Below are 19,284 nucleotides of genomic sequence, written 5' to 3'. Positions count from 1 at the left end.
GCAGCTAGTTTGCAGCTGTTTCTCCATGAAACCCTAATATAAGAAATGCTGGGGGAGGAAGATGCTAATTCAGAGGAAGAACTAGTCAAATATTCCGGCTATGGGAAATTTTCAAGTGCTTGAAATAGGTCTTTTAAAAAAAAAGTTGGAGATCCCATTTTAGCCCAGGCATTTTCTCTGAGTTATTGCTTTTTAATTTTGGTTCTTGTTGGCATTTCGTGGTTCAGTGAAGTGTGTTCTATAAAGAGAGGAGTTAATTTGGAGTCTGCAAGCCTTGCACATCTGAAATGTTTCTGAAAGGCTATAATTATCCCAGAAAGCTAAGGAAAGAGCATCAAAAAAAAAAAAAAAAAAAAAAAAAAAAAAAAAAAACCCGGGCAAAACACCACAAAGAGACAACAGAAACCAAACCTGCGAGTCCCCTAAAAGCAGAAGGGAAACAATCTAATCCATGCAGCAAAACAAGTGGTCTGGAAGAAACTGACTCGGTGCAGCCCCCATTCCCAAAACAAATAGGATTGAGACCAATTTTCCACTGCTATCCTAAACTGCAAAATTGGTCAGTGCATCTCTGTGCCACCCAGAGAGCGAAGGGCCAGCACACAGCATCAGCACCACTGAAAAACAAATACACACGCCCTATTTTGAGAGGGGGGGGGGAAGGGGACTGAAATGGCACAGACCTTGTGCTGGTTCCTCATTCAGGAGTGAATTTCTCCCACAGTCACTGGCTTTGCATGCCTAAATATGGATCTCTTGATTGACCAACGGGTGCACTTGCAACTTTGGCGGACAAGTCACACGGCCCATTGAACAACGCAGCCCTAAGATCCTTCCAATTAGCGGGTCTAAGTCAGTGAACAATGCACACACCCCCTTTCCTGAAAAGCAGGCCTGCCCCTTTCAGAGCATTCACAGCTGGACTCTGCAAGGTATTTTTCAGTGGTGAATTATTCCTTGGGCCGTGGAAAACAAAAAACCCAGCAGTTGGCCAGGAAAGTCAAGCCAGTAAGTGTACTGGAGCAGGTGTGCGGTGATGGAAACAGCATTGGGCTGGCTCTGACAGACCTGCTCCTTCAAATGGAGCAGTTTTTACTAGTGCAGGACAGACCCGCGTCCCTGCAGCAGCAAGGTGAGAGCTCAGAGAAGAGCCCAAGAGCCGCTCCACGGGCACTCTGCCGGGTTCAGCACCGCGGACAAGACTCAGCGAGACAGGACGCAGCAAGTTACACAGGCAGAGGCGTACTGTAGAGAGCTGCTGGGAGGGGTCCAGACCCTCAAAGGTATTGGGCTGCATAAGCCAGACAACCTTTGAGGAGCTGGGCTCTGCTCCCCGGGAAGAGGGCATGTATGTTTGGGTGGGTGGGCTGCATGTGCAGAGAGGGTCGCCCGTTGGAGGCTAATACGGGGCTAATACGGGCAGCGAAGGCAGCAGGTTCATATGGTGGAGTTGATGTGGGTTGGCACCTGGCATTTGTCCAAGGGGATGTGCTGGTCTTGTGTGTGCAGGCCCACGCACAGAATCCCTTTTGCTTCTTTCCACTACAGCAGAGACATCACTTCACTGAGATCCTGCCCCGAGAGTAGTTTACAGTAAAGCCTAAAAACCACAGAATCAACTGGGGTTAACAGGCACTCGGTTGCCCTGTTGTTTCCCTGACATCCAGAGAGCGGTCTATTAGAAACCACCACTGTTTGGGCTCACTCCAGGGCCCACATCATAAAACCACCCCCCACACCCGGCACGATCTTGGCGCCCTGGATGGCAGCTGCAGAGGTGTCCAAGGCTGAAGGCCGAGATTCCCTCAATCCCAGAGGCGGTGACTCGTGAGCCGGGCACACTAGGAGGGCTCATTTCACTGATTTACCTACTCTGGGCTGGAGAGCAGACATCACCATGCAGGGATGTGGATTCAACACCTTTCAACCACACTAGAAGTTCTCCCCGTCACACCCTGCTGCTAGGGTTTTTCCTTCAAGCCTCAGCAGGTGCGAGAAATTGCAGGGGTGGATGCCTTTACTAGCATCCCACTAACATAACCAGCTCCATTGATAGCTTTATCTAGCTGAGCCCCTCACAACTCAATGCTTTTATCCTCACAGCACCCTGGTGCAGTAGGGCAGGGCTGTTATCTGAGAGACTAGGGGACTTGGCCAAGATTACAAACGGGGAATCTGTGTCAGAGCATGGACTCGATCCTAGGTCTCCCAAGTCCTGGGTTTGTTCCCTAACCACTGAGCCATCTGCTCTCTGCTTGTTTGACCTGTGTCATGGGGCAAATCTCAAATCTGGCCTAATCTAGCAACGAGGCAAGGGGAGAAGAGGATTGGTGGGGTGCACCAACCTGGAGAACCGTGTTCTGCACTGATTGCACTCAGAAATGCTATGGTGGAAACGGGATGAGTCAGGATGGGCATCAGGAATGGGCAAGATTTGCTTAGGAGGAGGCGGGTGGGGGACGGGACTGTTTATGGTTGAGAGAGGAAACAAAGCTATTGAATCTTTTCCTCCTCTGTGGAGATTGCCAGGAATTGGACCCATTGGGGTTTTGCAACAGGGATACTTGGAACTGGACACAGACCTGACCAACTCATGTCAGATGAGAGAGAGAGTCTCTTTGGATTGCCACCTGACAGCAATAACTTTTACTCTGTGGGCCTGGGCGGGGTTTGATCTTGCCACCTTGATGAGAGATTTTTATCCCGTCAGTAATCCCCACCTCATCCCGGCCCCAAAAACAACTCTGAACACTGGAATCTCACACCCATGTCTCAATGCCAGTCCTTCGTATTAACAATCTGAGTAGCCCCAAGACCCTCCTGATGAATCGCTGAGCCGTAATTATCACCCCTTGATGAGGGATTTTTCTTCCCATAGTCACTGGGTGAACCTCTCTGGGCTGAGGGATACAGACGTGCAAACAAGATAATCAGTGATCCCTCAGAGCCATAAAAAGCCACGAAACGTCAGTATATCACCCCCACAGAGGCCTTTTGGTCACTTCCTTTCTCTTAGCCCAATTCCACTTAAACACTGCTTAGATTTAAAAAAGAAAGCCCCTAAAAGAATAAAGATGAGCTCCTGCATCCCATTGGTCATCTGGGCTAGCACTGACTCCTGGGGTGCATTTCCCTGGCAATCAATGGTGCTGTGTGTAAGTACTAACCCCTCTGAATAAGGGTTGCAAAACCCAGCCCTAAGTTAGCAAGACAAATATGATCCATTCCAGGCAGCAACCTCGGTGCATTTCCAAACACACAGGGGACAGAAATCAAGTTGTCAGGAATGTCAGCTCCTGGCTGCCTCTCATCCCATCTATTCCTTGCCCACCATCCCACTGCCTGTTTCCACCTGCCATCACGTTCTGACCCATTAGACACTTGGCACTAGAAAGGATGTAACTGGATGGAGAAAGGAAGTTGTAGGGTCACATCCCTGAGTATATACAGTTTCGTTACTGTATCACAGGCGCCAGCCCTCCTCCACGCTTCCAGGGAGATAATTATGGGTAATGAAATTTACCAACCTGGGCTGGAAATGTTTCAAATGCCAGAACAGCAACAGGTGGACTGGGAAAGAAATTGTCCTCCTGCATTTGTTTGCTCGTAGGCGTTGTAACTAGCTAAATAGAAACCCCTTAACCTCCAAGTCCCATTCCACATCTTTACTCATCCCACTGCCCCCCCTCCACTAATGGGGGGGTCAATTTCACAGGTGGGGGAGTCAGGGGTTACACAACAATAAAACCAAAGCCAATGGTTTTGAACACACCTGCTTCCAGCTAGGCATAGCAGGCTGCAGCTCTGAGCCAGCCAGCTCTTTAAGCTGGCTGCCAGATCTAGGAGCAAAGTCTTTCCAACAAAGAAAACATGAAACAAAAACCTTCATCACAAAGGGTCCTTTTCTTCCTTGGGCACCTTCACCAGGCTGCAGCTTTCCAGGGCTCCTCCATGGCTTGAGACCCAGGGTGCTCTGACTCCAGCTCCCCACTCAGCAGCTCTTTCCCCACCATAGTGCAGAGAGGAAGTTTATATACTGCTCTGCCTCCCAGCCCTTTCCCTGATTGGCTGAGAGAGGACTAGAGAGAGAGATTGAGAGGAGCCTTGCCCCGCCTCACACTAAAAGGCGCCTAGTCCTGGGCCCTTGAAGGAACAGTCACCTTATTTTTTTTCTCCAGGTGCCAATTGCTTTCTCTGGATCATTTCCTCTCTCCCAGCATCTGCCTCTGTTGCTCCCTCGGCCTCTGCTTGCCCCAGAATTCCTGAAACATGGTAGCCTGACCCTGAGACTTCCCCAAGTTGCCTTAAAGGGCAAGCATATCCCATTATTCAACACACTATTCCTTTTAGGTAGGAACCTCTGCCTCCTATTGATGTCCTTGGGATTTGCAGGTGATTCGCACCTCTGAAAGTCAGCTCACTTTTATTTAAGTGCCTAAATATGGAATTAGGAGTCTAACGTTGGGTACCCAACTTGAAAAAGGAATGTGGCCTCACTCCATATTAAAGCTAGTCAGTAAAGAGTAAATATTTTCAAGGAAAACTTTGGAAATGAAAGATTTCCCCCTTTTTTTCCAGTTTTGTTCATAGAAATTTCCCATCTTTTTAATGGAAAAACTGATCGGGGCAGGGGAGGTCAAAAATCAGAATATTTCAAAAGAAAATAAAATGTATCACAAAAAAAAAAAATCATCTCCTCCCCCTCATAAAAAAAAAGCCCTTTTTTAAATGGTCAGAAAAATGTTTGCATTGACAAATGTCACCAAGCTGCTCTTCTAGCAAAGACCAGACACCTGGGATCTGGTTCCTAAGAAAGTCCCATGCTTGGGGTGTGTTTATTACAAGGGAAGGATTGGCTAGGGGGATAGTGATATTGATCTAGTTCTCAGAGAGATTGTGGGGCTCGGTTCACACCTGTTTAAAAGAGCATTGAGACTCAGATGACAGGTGCATAGCATTAATATAGCAGCGCATGTGTGTGTGTGTGTGGGAAGGGGGTGCACTGTGTGTCTTGTGGGGATGGACAGACAAACGAGGGGCTCAGCCGTTGGGTAGGGAGATGGAGGAGGGAAGGGAGATGGAGGAGGGAACAGGGCCCAAGCATAATTTTTTCGGGCCCAGTACAAACTTGTAACGCAGGCCCCCTCCCACACAGATCTCCATGGGGGTTGCAGCCTGGGCCGGGCCCCCCGGCCCCGGTAAAGTGTGCCCTTCCCCCCCACCCCATGTGGGGGCCCTGACCAAGAACTGTCCACGTGTCTTTGGGCCTCCTTAGCTACTCTAAGAGGAGGCTTTGCAGCCCCCCCCCGTGCACTTTCCTCCCCTGGCTGGGGTACGGGCCCAGGCGCCTGCTGAATCACTGGCCAGCCCTGCAGGCGGCCGAAAGATGCCAAAGCAAATTAGCATCAGCACAGGGAAGGCAGAGCATGAACCCGCTCAGGGGGATGTGGGGAGGGCGGGGGGGGGGGGGGGGGGTTGGTGGGAGAGGGGAAGAGTTGCCATGGCAACCTTTGAATTAAACATGAAGGCATGGTGGGGGGAGGGGGGAGAGCGCATGTAAAATGCTGATCAGAAATAATCCGGGCGCACGAGGGGCCGCGGGAGCGTCAGCGGGGAACGGTGCGCCAGCCCCTCGGCTTGGCCTTCTGCCTCCGCCGCTCCACCTGGTTTGCGCCTGATTAGCCCCATCGTTTGCTTGGTCTCCCTCCCCCCCCATCTCCCTGCCTTCCTCTGTCCCTCTCCCCTCCCCGCTGCCCCAGGCCCCCACGGCTAAGGGGACGTTGAGTCCCAGTCCCGCTTTTCCTGCCCCTTCTCCTGAGGTTGGGGTGGCGAGGGGTCCCCTCAGTTCAGGCTGGGCAGGCCAGGGATGTGAGGCCAGGGCAGGCCAGCAGGATCTCCCTGCTGACGTTACCCCATCGCCACCAGCAGGAGATGGAGCCGGAGTCTGAGGCTGTGTCTACACGGCAGCTGGCCACGAGCCTCCCAGCCCGGGTATCAGACTCGCACCGACTCGGATCAAGCTGGCGAGCCTGAAAAATGGCAGTGTGGACGTTCTCTCTCTAGCTGCCGAGGGATTGGGACGTGCTCCGTGGTTCTGCAGCCCGCTGACTCCTTCCGGCCACGGAGCCTCCCACCCGCCTTCGGGTTCCCCTGGTGCTCGCCGTGAGGACCCCGTAAATCCACTGCAGTAAAACCAGCATCTCCAGTTCAATACGCTTCCTGCTACCAGTCGCCTGGCGCCCCCTCTCCCCCAACGGAGCAGGGGCACCCCAGCCTCTCCAGCTCTGCTACTGGCCCGGAGGCCGGGCTGCCCCGGTAGGTCACAGGACAGGGCTGGGTTTGTGGCGGAAGGCCAGTGGACGTGCATACCACAGTGAGATGAAGAGGCCCCGGGTCGTTTGGCTCCCCTGGCTTCTCCCTGAGGTTCCAGCCGTTCCTTGAAGGCCGTTTTGCTTTGTGTGGATCCTGCCACTGTAAAACAGACGGAAGCACGTGAATAATCCATCGGTTGTAATGGGGCGAATCCCTGGGAGTGAGGGTGGCTGAATCAGACCCTGCCCCCCCCCGGAGCATTCTCCATCCAAGGAGTTCAGCGCTCTTTCGAGACCCTGACCGGCTACGTCCCTGTGTGGTAGGAAAGTACAACAACCCCCGTGATGGAGAGGGGGAAACTGAGTCACAGGGCGGTGCAGTGACTTACCCCAGGCCCCCCAACCAGTCAGTGGAAGGACCCAGGATTCCTGGTCACCTGCTCTCTCCACTAACCCCTGCTTCCTCCCATCTCCCAGGCAGAGCACGTGGCCCGCTCCTGCCACTGCCCGAGGTGCTGACTGCTCACGGCTGCAGGAGGCCAGGCAGCTCACCTAGGCACGGGGAGGAAAGTGAGGCGACTCACTAGGGCTCCCTACGTTCCCAAGGGCGGGGAGGAGCGAGAATCCTTGCGACGGCGGCAGCGAAGAGGATGGTATAATGGAGGAATCCCAGCATGTACAGAGCGTGTCAGCCATAGGCTTAGCCCCAGCCCTGCCGCCACTACAGCAGAGGAATCACTGCCTCACCGGGTGTGCTTGATGCCTTCTTGCCCATGCAGAGGGCCAGGGTGTGGGAGCCGGGAGGAATGACATAGGCAGCCGTCCGCCTTTGCGTGCACCTGCGTCTTCTCCCTAGCACCCTCCGTCCCTGGCAAATCAGAGGGGTCAAGAGCCTGGCCGGAGCTCAGAGGACCGAAGCAAGGATGCTCTGGCTGCATAAGCCTGTGGTAAAGGCTTGGCACCAGCCCACTGCACTGGGGCGAATTTCACCCCAAATGAAAGGATCCGAGCCCCAGCCCTGCCAACGCAGAGCAGAGCAAGCAGCCCCTGAGGGCCTCTTGGAGCCGGAGCAGGATCCCGCCATATCCAATTCCAAATGAGGGGTGCCACGGCCTGCAAGAGCAGCGCTCCCGGCCCTGCTGCATCCACGAGCCTTCCCAGTTGCTCCTCCTTTCTGCTGCGTCTCCCATCGATCCACGTCCCTTGCTCTCGAACCCGCGTCCATCCCAGCAGAGGGGAGGACTCTGCGTCCGCGCTGATAGCCCACCAGCAGGGAGGAGAGTCGGGCTGGCTCTAGGGGGGTCCCACTGCATTGCAGACAAAATTACCATGGCAACGCTCGCTGGGAAGATGCTGCGCAGAGGCAGTGTCAAACTGAAAGCGAAGGGGTGGGGTGCGGTGGGGGGGATACGAACTCAATTCTGGGTTTCTCTGGGGTGTCCTCTCCCATCTCCCTCTCTGGCCCAGCTGCAGGCAGTGGCTTCCACTCCCCTCACTCTTTAGGAGTTTACTGGGGAGAATCGGCTCTAAATTTGCTTCATCTCAAAATAAATTAAAACTGTCATTGAGGGAGCAAGATTCTCCCCTATTCAGTGCCGGGAGGGGGTGGGGACCCAGGTCTGAGAACGGTCCCCTTCTTCAGCCTTGCAAAATTGCCCTGACAACTGGCCAGCCCAGAGGGAAAAATCTCTTCACCGGCCTTTGCTTTGGTGACCGTGGAAAACTGAATGGTGTTTTACTTGCCCATCAAAAGGAATTACTAGCACCCAGCAAGTAGAATGTTGCAAGAGACCTGAACCTGCGTCTTTGTTTGTTTTTAAGAGCTGGAGCTGAACCTTTGCTGAGACGGAAACGTTCCCCTGCGTCTCTGCTCTTCTGCAAAGGTTCGGGTGATGGAGCATTGAAATAAAAACCATGCTTATTTTGGAATCTCAATCAGCTCAGCAGGGGCCCCGTTTGCATGAGACATTCCAGGGCTCAATGCACAGGAAGTGTGGAATTGGTGTGGAATCGGCTGGTGTGGAATTGTCACACGTGAGCTGAGTTTGGCGGTCTTAGCTCAGACTCTAGTCAATAAACCAAGACAGTGACTGATGGGCGCTTTAGGGATGAAGAGGTGAAGCCTACCAGGAAGAGGAAGAGAGCAGCACGTGGGTAGAATCCGTGTGGGGCCAGCGGGGCCTACCTGGTGCATACACATACTTACGAGCAAGGCTCTGTGACGGAGGCAGATTGGAGGAGGGCGGTGTATCATTCCATGCAAGTATAATGGTGAGAGCGGCCAGGAGTACAGACACCTGGTGCGGGGCTGCCTGCTTATTGCCCCGGGTGAGAGGAGTTTGTTAATGAAGGTTTCACTGATTGGCAGACAGGGAGGGGGTTCCTGGGACGGGAGGGTCGGTGCTGGGGTCAGACGGGGCAGGGACTCCCTGGGGATTAGGGGTGCGTGCCGGGGTCTGCGCTGGGCTCACGCTTGCTCCCACAGCGACACCTTTCTCAGCTAAGCGGTGAGGGAGCACATGAAAGTGGGCTGGAATGGCCTTTTCTGTAAATAATTTATCAAAGGCCCAAGAGCGGGGCAGCAGGAGATGGGGATCAGAACCTCGTTGTGGAGTTCTCGCACCGCGGCGTGGAGTCCTTTGATTCTTTCATCTGCTGTAAAATGCCCCCCTCTCTGGGGCTCTGTAGGGCAGAGAGCACTTCCCATTGGGCAGAGCAGCCGCCTCCACTCCCTCTCCCCTCCGGAGAAGGAGAAGGTCAGTTGTAAAGGGCAGGTAAACAGCAGATCTGAAGCATCTCAGCTTGAGCGTGGCACTGGTGGTATTTCAGCGGAGCCTCATCCACCATGTAACTGGCAGAGAGCTACAACTCCCCTGCTGGGAAACGGACAGGCAGGTGGGAGCCTGTCTTTGCTGGTCTCCCTCCTTGGCAACATTACCTGCTGTGTACCACCAGCCGGCCAAGTGACCGGGGGCTCCTGACAGCTACCAGGCGTGAAGTCCATCACCCGGGCGGAGCAGGGTCCCAAGTCTTTGATTGCCCAGGACCAGCTGCTTTAGAGGAATCATAGAAAATGTAGGGCTGGAAGGGACCTTGAGAAGCCATCCAGTCCAGCCCCCTGCACAGAGGGGACACTACGTGTTATCTAGATCATCCCTGACCGGTGTTTGTCTAACCTGTTCTTAAAAACCTCCAGCGATGGAGATTCCACGACCTCCCTAGGCAATTTGTTCCATTGCTCAGCGACCCAGACAGTTAGGAGATTTGTCCTAATGTCCAATCTAAATCTCCCTTGCCCTTTACTTCTCTTTATCCACTGAGGACAGGACAAGAACAATTGATCACTCTCCTCTTTAGAACAACCTTTTACGTACCTGAAGACTGGTATCATGTTTCCCACTCAGCCTTCTCCTCTCTGGACTAAACAGACCCAGTTTTTTTCTCTCTGTCCGCACAGGCCATGTTTTCTAGACCTGGTATCATTTTCGGTGCTCTCCTCTGGACTTCCCCCAATTTGTCCACATCATGCCCAAAGTGTGAGGCCCAGAAGGGACACAGCACTCTAGCTGAGGCCTTATCAGGGCTGAGCAGAGCGGAAGAAATACTCCTCGCGTCTTGCCTGCCACACCCCTCCTAATAGAAGGGGCAAGAGGCCTGTAGTGGATAATTCTGTGCTAATCTGCCCTCAGGAGACGCTCCGTTCTGAGGCCCATCAGGCAGAGGTTAGCGCATCCTTTCCAAACAACTTGCTTTCACCCCTCGGATGTACCCGGGGATACTCTGGTTATCCATAGAAACCCCCAGACTTTTTGTTTAATTCTGCTGAGCCCTTGAGCCTGAGTTTTTTGACTCTCTGCAGGTTCTTATACTGCACTCATCTCCGTGGTATCTGAGTGCCCTCCAGCAGGGCGGCGAGAGAGAGGGCTAGCAGCTGCTATGGTCGCTGCTTCCTTCCTAAAGGGAAACGGCATGTGGTTTAAAAAAAAAAGACGAGGATTGTTTGGTGGGAGGAGAAAAGGCAGGTTGCCCTGGGCGCAGAAGGTGGCGATAGCTGAGGTGGGTCCTGGTTGCTGGGTGAGTGCGTTCTAGTCTGGGAACAGCCCCCAAAGAAGCTTGGTCTCCTGCACAAATGAGCATTACCGTTTTGTCGTCCCCTGGGCCAGAGGAGCAGAGCCACATTACAGTCACACCTCCAGGCCCCAGCCAGGGGTGGGGGCCTATGCGCTGCACAAACACCGTCCCTGCCGCAATGAGCCATCTGCCACGTCGCATCAGAGCTCAAAGCACCTGACAGGCAATCAATTAACCCTAAACCCCACCTCAGAGGGGGGTGATGGGGAAACTGAGGCACAGAGGGGGGTAATCACTTCCCTGAGGTTGGTGACAGAGCTGCAAATAGAACCCAGGAGTTCTGTCTTACTGTGTTCCTGCTCTAACCACTGGACCCCACATCCCTCATGACACCACCTGAGTGGCCTGTCTCAGTGGGATGATGCCAGCTTGCACGACCACATGCCATCATCCCTGAAGGACAAGGGGCGGTGCGGGGAGCGCTGTGTTGATTGCTCGCTGCCGTCTTGCTGTCCGAGGACGGGGGGGCGTTCCTTCAGTTCCCAGCCCGCGATTCCCCAGCCCGGCTGATCTATGTGCTTGCTTCCAGATGGCGGCCCAAAGAAGCTGCGCAGTAACATCCGGCGGAGCACGGAAACTGGCATCGCCGTGGAGATGAGGCACAGGATCACCCGGCAGGGCAGCCGGGAGTCAACCGACGGCAGCACCAACAGCAACAGCTCCGATGGCACGTAAGGCCTGGGGGAATGGGGTGCCTGGCCCTTCACTGTATGAGACCAGAGGGGAGGGGAGCAGGGCACAGTCCTAGCACCTGGTGTCGGTCCAGACCCAGTGGGGCACAGAAGCCCAGCTGCGGTTCTCCTTCCAGAGGATGCGCTCAGTCTGTCCCTGCTGGCTGGAACAAGCATGTAATGCCCCCAGGCTGCTGTTCTTCCGGGGGGGACAGATCAGAGCAAGCCACCGTGCCCCAAGGCGGGAGAGCTGTCCGCTGTTAGTGTCTCTGGTGCCAACCGGTACCAAGCCAATCCTGTCTGATGGAGCCTCACAACACCTTGGGGTGATGGCTGCCCGGCTTTCACGCACCGCAGGTCCCTGGGCACAGAGTATCGGATCAGTCTGGGGTTTCCTCCTGCTGAGTTCATGGGCTCCCATAGAAATCGAAAGTATCAATAGTCCTCAAGGAGCCATCTCCTCCAGGGCGGGCTGGTTCCCTGTAGCAGAGTCCCCTGTATTTCGTCCAGCCTCATTCAGAATCTGTAAGCGACGAGTATCCCACCATTTCCCTGGGAGGGTCCATTCCCCAGCTGACACCACGGTCAGGAAATTGTAAGACCGAGTCAGTGGCCTTTTAAGGAGAGTGTCTCAGGACCAGAGGGTACCGAAGATTTAACGCAGGCCCCTCAGGGCGAGGCCCAGTCATTAGTTTTCGTTTTGGATCTTGGTGGGGAACAAGAACCAGGCCTCCTGGGTTCCACCCCAGCGCTGCCACTGACCTGGTGTGGGAGAATTGCTTCCCATCTTGGGCCTCAGTGAACTGGGCTGAGGCAGCCCCTCCAACAGGGAAGTTTGGTTAATTCAGGTGAGCCCAGTGCTTTGAGATCCTTGTGCAGGACACATTCTCTCTGTGCAAAGAACGACTGGCTGGGAAATCCAGTGCTTCCAGGGGGTTTGTCTCACCTGGGCTGTCCCTTCTCTTCTCTCCCCCCACCTTTGTCTCAGATTCATTTTCCCCATGACCCGGCTGGGAGCCGAGAGCCAGTTCAGTGACTTTTTAGACGGGCTTGGGCCAGCGCAGATAGTTGGCCGGCAGACCCTGGCGACGCCTCCGATGGGTGAGTGCCCACAGCTGGAGGGGGAGCGGGGAGGACAGGGGGAGTGGTGGCCCAGCCAAAGGGAAGAGGGGAAGTTGTTACTCTGGATTGGGCTCCACGCCCTGTGCCTGGCCCGTGTCTCCCAGTGGATGGAGTCAGACAGCCTGATCTCACTGCAGGGCCTCCGAGGGTTATTCTGGATTGACACCGAGGCCAGGATCATGCCCTGAGCCAACCCTGTGAACCCTGTGAACAAACTGACCCTGATTCTGCTCTCGCTGACCCTGGTGTAAATCAGAAGTAGCCCCTTTAAAGTCAGTGGAGTTTCACCGGTGTGAGGGAGGTCAGAATCAGACCTGCTGTGTTTAAAGCAGTTTCCTGGCTTTTCCATAGCACATTTAGGGCCTGAGGGAGAAAGGAGGCATCTTTCTTTTTCCTTAAGGCCATTGATACGGGATAGGTGACACCCCCAAACCATAACCCCCCCCCTGGATTTTTCAAGAAGTGAGCCCTGCCTTGCTCTCAGCTCCTTCTCTCTCTCTCCATCACCCCATTTCTTACGCGTCCCCTGCCCCGAGCCTGACGCGCTTCTGAAATGCAAAGTATGTTTGAGAATTTCCAAGTTCATCTTGTTTCTCTTAAACTCTGGCGTGAGGCCAACACCCACCCCCAGACCTCTGTGCTGCCCCCTCTCCCTTCCCCCGGGCCACACCGGTGCGAGGGGTGCAGGCCGTAAGGCCAGTCATGCGCCAGTGGAGCGACGGGGACCTACCTCCACGCACATCCCAAGGGCTGTACCTACTGGGGCTGGGGCGGACGACGGAGACCGAATCTATGTCGCGAGCTTCGAAAAAATGTGTTCCTTTTCTTTTGTTTACCTGCCAGTTTCTTCCTTTCTCTCTCTCCATCCATGGTGATTTCTGTTAGTCGTGCCAGGGACCAGGTTGCCACATCCCCCCACACCACAAAGCTGAGAAATCACATTGTCTTTTGCTTTAACAAACCAACACCCTCTCCCCGTTCAACCACTGTCCTGTTCTTTCGTTTTTCTCCTTGGCACCTGATGCTTGAGAACATGCTTTCCTCAGCTGTCCTCTGCTGGCCAAAGTTAGGCATGACCAGCACGCTCATTCTTCCAGGGGAGACGCCGAGGTAACGTGAAGACATAACTCAGCCTGAGCATTTTAGAAGAGGGTGGGGGAAGAGGAATCTGGGGGGAGAACTTATTAACTTATTTACTGACAGAGGGAGGATTCAGCATTTGTAAATGGAGGGCTGGAGCTGTCCCTGGAGATGCTATTTTGAAGTGTATGATATGGAATCTGGATCATGCCCAGGGCCCATCAGAAATACTTTTGAGCCCGGGACAACAGGACACGGACTATCTGGAGGGATGCTTTCTTGGCGCTCAAAAAGGGCTGGAGGAACGGCACTATAGGGAAATTGTCCACTCCACATTGGAAGTGAATTAGTTGCTGGATACTCATCCAGCAACCGGCCCTCCAGGGGACACGCTGCACTGGTTGTGCTAGGATTAAACTTTCATCCCGTGGCAAGAGAAATCGCCCAAAGGGCTGCTTTAGGATTCAGAGGGGGGGGGGGGGTGTCTCGCAGCGGTCTGCCAGCTAGGAAAATACATGGACAGAGAAGCTGGTTGCTGGAGAAGCAGGAGGAAAAAGTTCCCTCTCAAATGGGGGGAGCCTAATTTTTAAAATGCTGCCGCCTCATTTCCCGTGAACGCAGCTCAACTGAAGTTTCGGGTGCCTGGAGGTTCCGAAGAGCCAGCCATTGATGTAGTCTCATGACAGCACGCTCAGAGCGACACTTCGCTGCACGAGGCCCATTGCCTGGCGCTCGTCTCTGAATTCTCTCCCATATTTCTGGGTTGTTCTGGTAACAAGCTGCCCAGAATTGAGCTCCGGGTCCTAGCCGTGTTCCCGTCAAAGATCGCTCGAGGAAGGGGTTAGATGGTGCTCCTGTGATGTCCTGTCTTCTCATCAGCTCCACGGTGCGGTTCCTTTCATGTTGCTGGGCCCCGCCGCCTCCTGCTGTAGCTGTTTGAAGACGCCAGGTGTGCTGGGCCTTGCTCTGCGGCGTACGTGGTGCTTTCGAACAGGGCTCGCAGAGCGAGGGCACAGAGGACGGAGGAAGCTCCGGGCCAGTACGCGGGCGAGGAAGGGAACGACACGGATGAAAAACCCAAGAGCAAGAGGAACAGGAGCCCCTTGGGGATGGGCTGGCGCCCACTCCCGGCCAGCACCGTGCACTTGGGTTCACGCTGTGGACTTTCAGCGGGTGCTCACTGGGGCGGCCGTTTGTCCGTGACGCAGGACGCTGCTCGCCAGGACCCCTGATTCTCCTCTCTCCCCTTCTGTCCTAGGCGACATCCACATCGGGATGATCGACAGGAACGGGCAGCTGGAGGTGCAGGTGATAAAGGCCAGGGGCCTCACCCCAAAGCTGGGTTCCAAGTCCATCCCTGGTAGGTATCGGTGCCGAGCCGCTGTAAGGCAGAGGGGGAGGGGACTGGAAGGGGGGGCTAAGAGCGGAGGCGGCGTGGGGCTGCTCGGATGCGCTGTTTGAGTTTGATCGGGAGTCGGGGTCCTTCCTATGCTGCTTGGGCTCAAATTCATGCCCAGTGTAAACCCGACGGAGTCAAAGAGCTTTGGGGGCGGTGGAGGTGGCGGGTGCGATCTGGGGAGCAGTTAACTCCTCCGTTTGGCTTTATGACACACCCCAATAACAGGCAGATGCCCCAGTCCCTTGTGGCTTCCCCTTCCAGTCACGCTGGGGTTAGTCCCTGGGGCATTTCAGCACCGCAGACCCAGCCATTAACACACACGATCACCCTGGGCCGTATGGCGGTTAAGGTTGTTCTAGAACCGACAAACCTAACCCAAAAACGTATGCAGCGAGGAAACGAAAAGCCGAGGCGACCAACAGCACCCACCGTCTCCTCCCTTCCCGGGCAGGCACAGCACCCCCCACCTGCCAGCCTCTTAGCAAATTCCAGTTGTCCCTCCCCACCAGACCACAGACCAGCCTTCCCTTCCGCACGGCCCTGGGAAACGATGCACACACGGGTTTGGGGGAGGAGGTGCTGGCAGAGCTCTGGTGGAGGTGTGTTCTTGGCAACGCGTGCCTCAGTTTCCCTCGCTGTAGATGAGGCACCCGTGCCCAGCCGGTTCCGCTGACAATCATCACAGCTGGTTTGTGCCTGGGCTTCCGTCTCTCTTCCAATGCAGCCACCTATGTTAAAGTTTACCTGCTGGAGAACGGGACCTGCCTGGCCAAGAAAAAGACCAAGATGGCCAAGAAGACCTGTGACCCGGTCTATCAGCAGGCGCTGCTCTTTGATGAGGGGCCGCAGGGCAGAGTTCTGCAGGTGAAGTAATCCCTTCGCACGGGGAGGTGGGCAAAGACCACTTCTTAAGGAGAAAGTGGGGCATCTTCGAGGCATGCCCCCAGCAGTGGGTGTCACATCCGCTATTCACCGGCTGTAAAGAGACCCAGTCAAATGTCTGGTCTTTGACGGGGGAGCAGAGCCGTGAATGCTTCATTTGGGGAAGGGGGGCGGGGACGAGGAGTCTGGGTAACTCACTTCCTCCCTGACCTTGGGAAGAACCTTTCCCTCTCTGTGTTCCCCATTGGCACAAGGGGGCAATGATAACTGCCGTATCATGCCGCGGTATTCCGAGACCTACGTAAGGGCGGTTTGCAAAGTGCTTGGGGATCCTTGGATGGAAGGGACTTTTTGACCTTTCCCTCCTTCCAGTCGGTCATGGGTACATGCATGGCATCGTTTACCATAGCACCCAGACCTTATCCGGGGCAAGGATGGCACCTGGGTTAACAGAGGGTGATTGGTTTGCTGAGCATGAGATCGAATGAGGGAGATCTCAAGTGTCCGAGATGCAGAGATCCTGTGGCTCCCAGGTACCCAGCACTTCAGAGAGGCAGGCCTTTCACCGTGTATGTTCATGTTGTGGTAGCGCCTACACAGAGCGGGTGCCGTGCAGACCGGGAGTAAGAGACGTTCCTCGCCCAGAAACGGTGGGCAGCACCTGCCGGCTAACCTCTCACATCATTCTGCAATCGCTTATCCCTGAGGTCCCTCAGCTTCACAACGTCCCTGGGACATTAATACTGTAATGCCCAGTTTTGTAGGTAGGCAAACTGAGGCAGAGAAAGGATGACAGGCTTGGTCATGGCCGCACAAGATGAGGACTCAGTGTCAGAGACAGGAATATTTCTTGATTTTGAAATGCATTGCTCATGCCCCTAGCTCAGGTCCCCCCTCAGAACAACACCAGACCCCTTTCTGGTGTGACCCACCTGGTTTCCCCCAGGTAACTACTGTGGGGCGGGGACAGGAGAAGAGTCCTAAGGTTTATATGATGTGCTGGGCACCAGTCTCCATGCGCCCAGCACGGGGCAGGCTCAGTTCCGCTAATGATGGTTCTTCCCTGTAGGTGATTGTCTGGGGAGATTATGGCCGCATGGACCACAAGTGCTTCATGGGAATGGCGCAGATCGTCTTGGAAGAACTGGAGCTGTCCAACCTGGTCACAGGCTGGTACAAACTCTTCCCCACTTCCTCACTGGCAGACTCCACCATCGGCCCGCTGACGCGTCGCCTCTCCCAGTCCTCTCTAGAGAGCTCCACGAGTCCTTCTTGTCCCTAAGGGGCCGGGCTCAGGATGGGGGTGTGAGGGAGGGAGGGAAGGAAACAACCGGGCCTACCAAAACGTTTGGTGGAACGGCTGTAAATATCCTGTGTCTGGTTTTGGTTTTTTTGGGTTTTTTTTTTTTTTTTTCCCCCCTCTTCCTGAAACCGCTCTCGACACGTTCCTGACCAACCGGGACGTTCCACCCGCGCAGGAAGGGGCCTTGCAAACGCGGGGGCGTGGGAAGGAGAAACAGGGAAGTGACTGACCAGCAACCAAGCCCAAGACTGTTACACCTCATCCAGTCAAACGCGGAAAGGAGTCAAACTATGGACCATATTTCTCATCTGAGCAGCCGGCGGGAACATCGTGGATCCGATTCATTCAATCCCACTGCAAGTAGCATGTTAACTCTCTCTGTTTTGCCTCAGTTTTGTTTTCCTGACCGCAGAGGGGAAAATAGCTTTTTATTTTTTTTAAAAAAGAAAAACCGAATATATTCAGCACTACTTTTTTAACGGAATGTAGCATCTTATGATATTATGTAGCCTGCCACGTGCTAATTTAAACACACACTCGCTCTCTGCAATATCTAGGAGGGACACTCTCTCTACCAACAAGAACCATCCGCCAGTCACTTGCTGTTTTGTTAGTTTACTGGTACAATCTTGCAAGGTTGAGCAAGCAGTCTGTTGATCACTTTTTTTTTTTTTTTTTTTGGTAGCATGTAACCTATGACAAGTGACTCTGCCAAAGGACCAGGGGAAGAAAAAGGTGCATTTGACCTGACTGTTATTTAAGTGTATTATGTATCTGTCTTGATGTCTCACCCTTTCAAATGAAGTTGAAGGACCACCCCCGAAATGGACGAGATATACGTCATGCAACGTTCCAGCTAGGAGAAGGTGATGCAAAGGAAGGACTGCAATGATGTTTGAATTGAACTCCTAGTCAGTGTCATCCTTGCTCATTCACCCCTAGGTGAGGCCCAACTTGTAGCTGAAAGGTTTCCATGCTCAGTTACTGAATTTCAGGTAGCAAACGGAGGGTAATCAGAACATATAACAGTCCATAACCAGAAAGAAGGCTGAATGCACCTTTTTCCAACCTTTGATTCATTGGTATGCTGCAGGGAAACATCTCCGTTGCACTCACTGTGGATCTGGTGTAAGGGTGACTGATAGGTTTCAAAACAATCTAGATGTTTTGAATTTATTACAATGACGAGTGTTTGTTTTGTTTTTTTAAAGGAGCATTCTGGTTCCCAAAGAGGACCAGTTCTTGTAGCATAACCGAGAACTATGGAAGCTTTTTATGAAGGTGCCTAATGAAATTTGCTGAAAATACTCAGGGGAGACACGACTAGAAACTGCAGTTTCTTCATTAAAAAATAAATAAAAATTACACAATGACTGTCCTGAAGGATCAGTTTCCAAAACCAAGAGATGGACGAGTGGTCAGACTGGAAAAGGACATGAGATTAATGGGGGATTTCTACTTAGCCGATAGCTCTGACCTTCCGTCTTTAATACCAATCAACCAAAGTCAAGGTTGAGCATTTTGTTTTTATTATTATTGATTGATAAAAAGAGAATTTCACAATGCACAGAGCAAAAGAAACATCCTACGGTTCCTCCTGCATTGCTAGCTAGGATGAGCCAACTAGAACTTCTTGCCACAAAGAAACAAAAAAAAAAAAAAAAAAATCTGAAGGGTAAGAACTTTGCTATGAAACCGTCCCCTCCACAAAATGGAAACTGCCAGTCAGCAATGTACTACTCTTCGGTGGCAGTCTTATGTGACAAAACCACCATCAAGATTTCAGCAACTTTGTGTCCAGGAATTTCAGCTGCTATAAATGTACATTGAATTTGCAACTTCACCAAACCAAAATATATAAGGACCTCAGAGCGTGGATCAGACTGGGGTCTGCTGACTGCAGATGGAGATAGGTCTGTTTGCTCCCCAGTATCTCATGGTTTTTCTCCCAAGGAACCAGAGCCTGGTCTGCTGTGGTGGATGGAGTGACTGTTCAGTACAAGCAATACACACTGATTTCCAAGTTCACACTTAAAGGCTGGTTTACTGTACGGTTTTACCTTAGAGCTGGAGTGGATTATTTGAGGAAGCCCATTTTGTGCCCGGTTTACTGGAACTGAAAGAAGGTGATGACATCCCTTTAGGTTCCTTCCAGAGCATGATGCTGTTACTTGATGTCCATGTTGACTGGCTGGACTCCGTTTCCTTGCTCCCGAGTGCTCGATTGTTGAATACGTTGGAGGGCAGGTGTCTGAAGACGACAAGCTTTCAAGGGAGTGATCTTCTCCTTCAGACTAACGTCATCTCTGCTTTTGCTTTGGCGACTCCGTTTCAGAAGAAAAAAAGGACACCCCAGCCTTTCTTTACTGGTCAAATTAGCAGGTC

At 53.3% G+C, this 19,284-nt stretch overlaps 1 protein-coding gene across 1 annotated transcript in view; it reads left to right on the top strand.

The window, feature by feature from the left end:
• The window catches only part of RIMS3 (regulating synaptic membrane exocytosis 3), a 33,683-nt gene extending 16,805 nt beyond the window's left edge, over positions 1 to 16,878 (top strand). The window contains exons 3-7 of the mRNA XM_067533762.1: positions 10,972 to 11,113; positions 12,102 to 12,214; positions 14,574 to 14,675; positions 15,439 to 15,578; positions 16,666 to 16,878. Coding sequence (XP_067389863.1) covers positions 10,972 to 11,113; positions 12,102 to 12,214; positions 14,574 to 14,675; positions 15,439 to 15,578; positions 16,666 to 16,878 — 710 coding nt within the window. The remainder of the gene's footprint in view (positions 1 to 10,971; positions 11,114 to 12,101; positions 12,215 to 14,573; positions 14,676 to 15,438; positions 15,579 to 16,665) is intronic.
• Positions 16,879 to 19,284: the final 2,406 nt, after the last annotated feature.

This window comes from Emydura macquarii, unplaced genomic scaffold, assembly GCF_026122565.2.
Source record: "Emydura macquarii macquarii isolate MOO-44397 ecotype Brisbane River unplaced genomic scaffold, CSIRO-AGI_Emac_v2 contig_3348, whole genome shotgun sequence".
In the NCBI taxonomy this organism is placed as follows: domain Eukaryota; kingdom Metazoa; phylum Chordata; order Testudines; family Chelidae; genus Emydura; species Emydura macquarii.
Note: the sequence above shows the minus strand (reverse complement) of the source record. Positions and strands in the feature narration are given on the sequence as shown.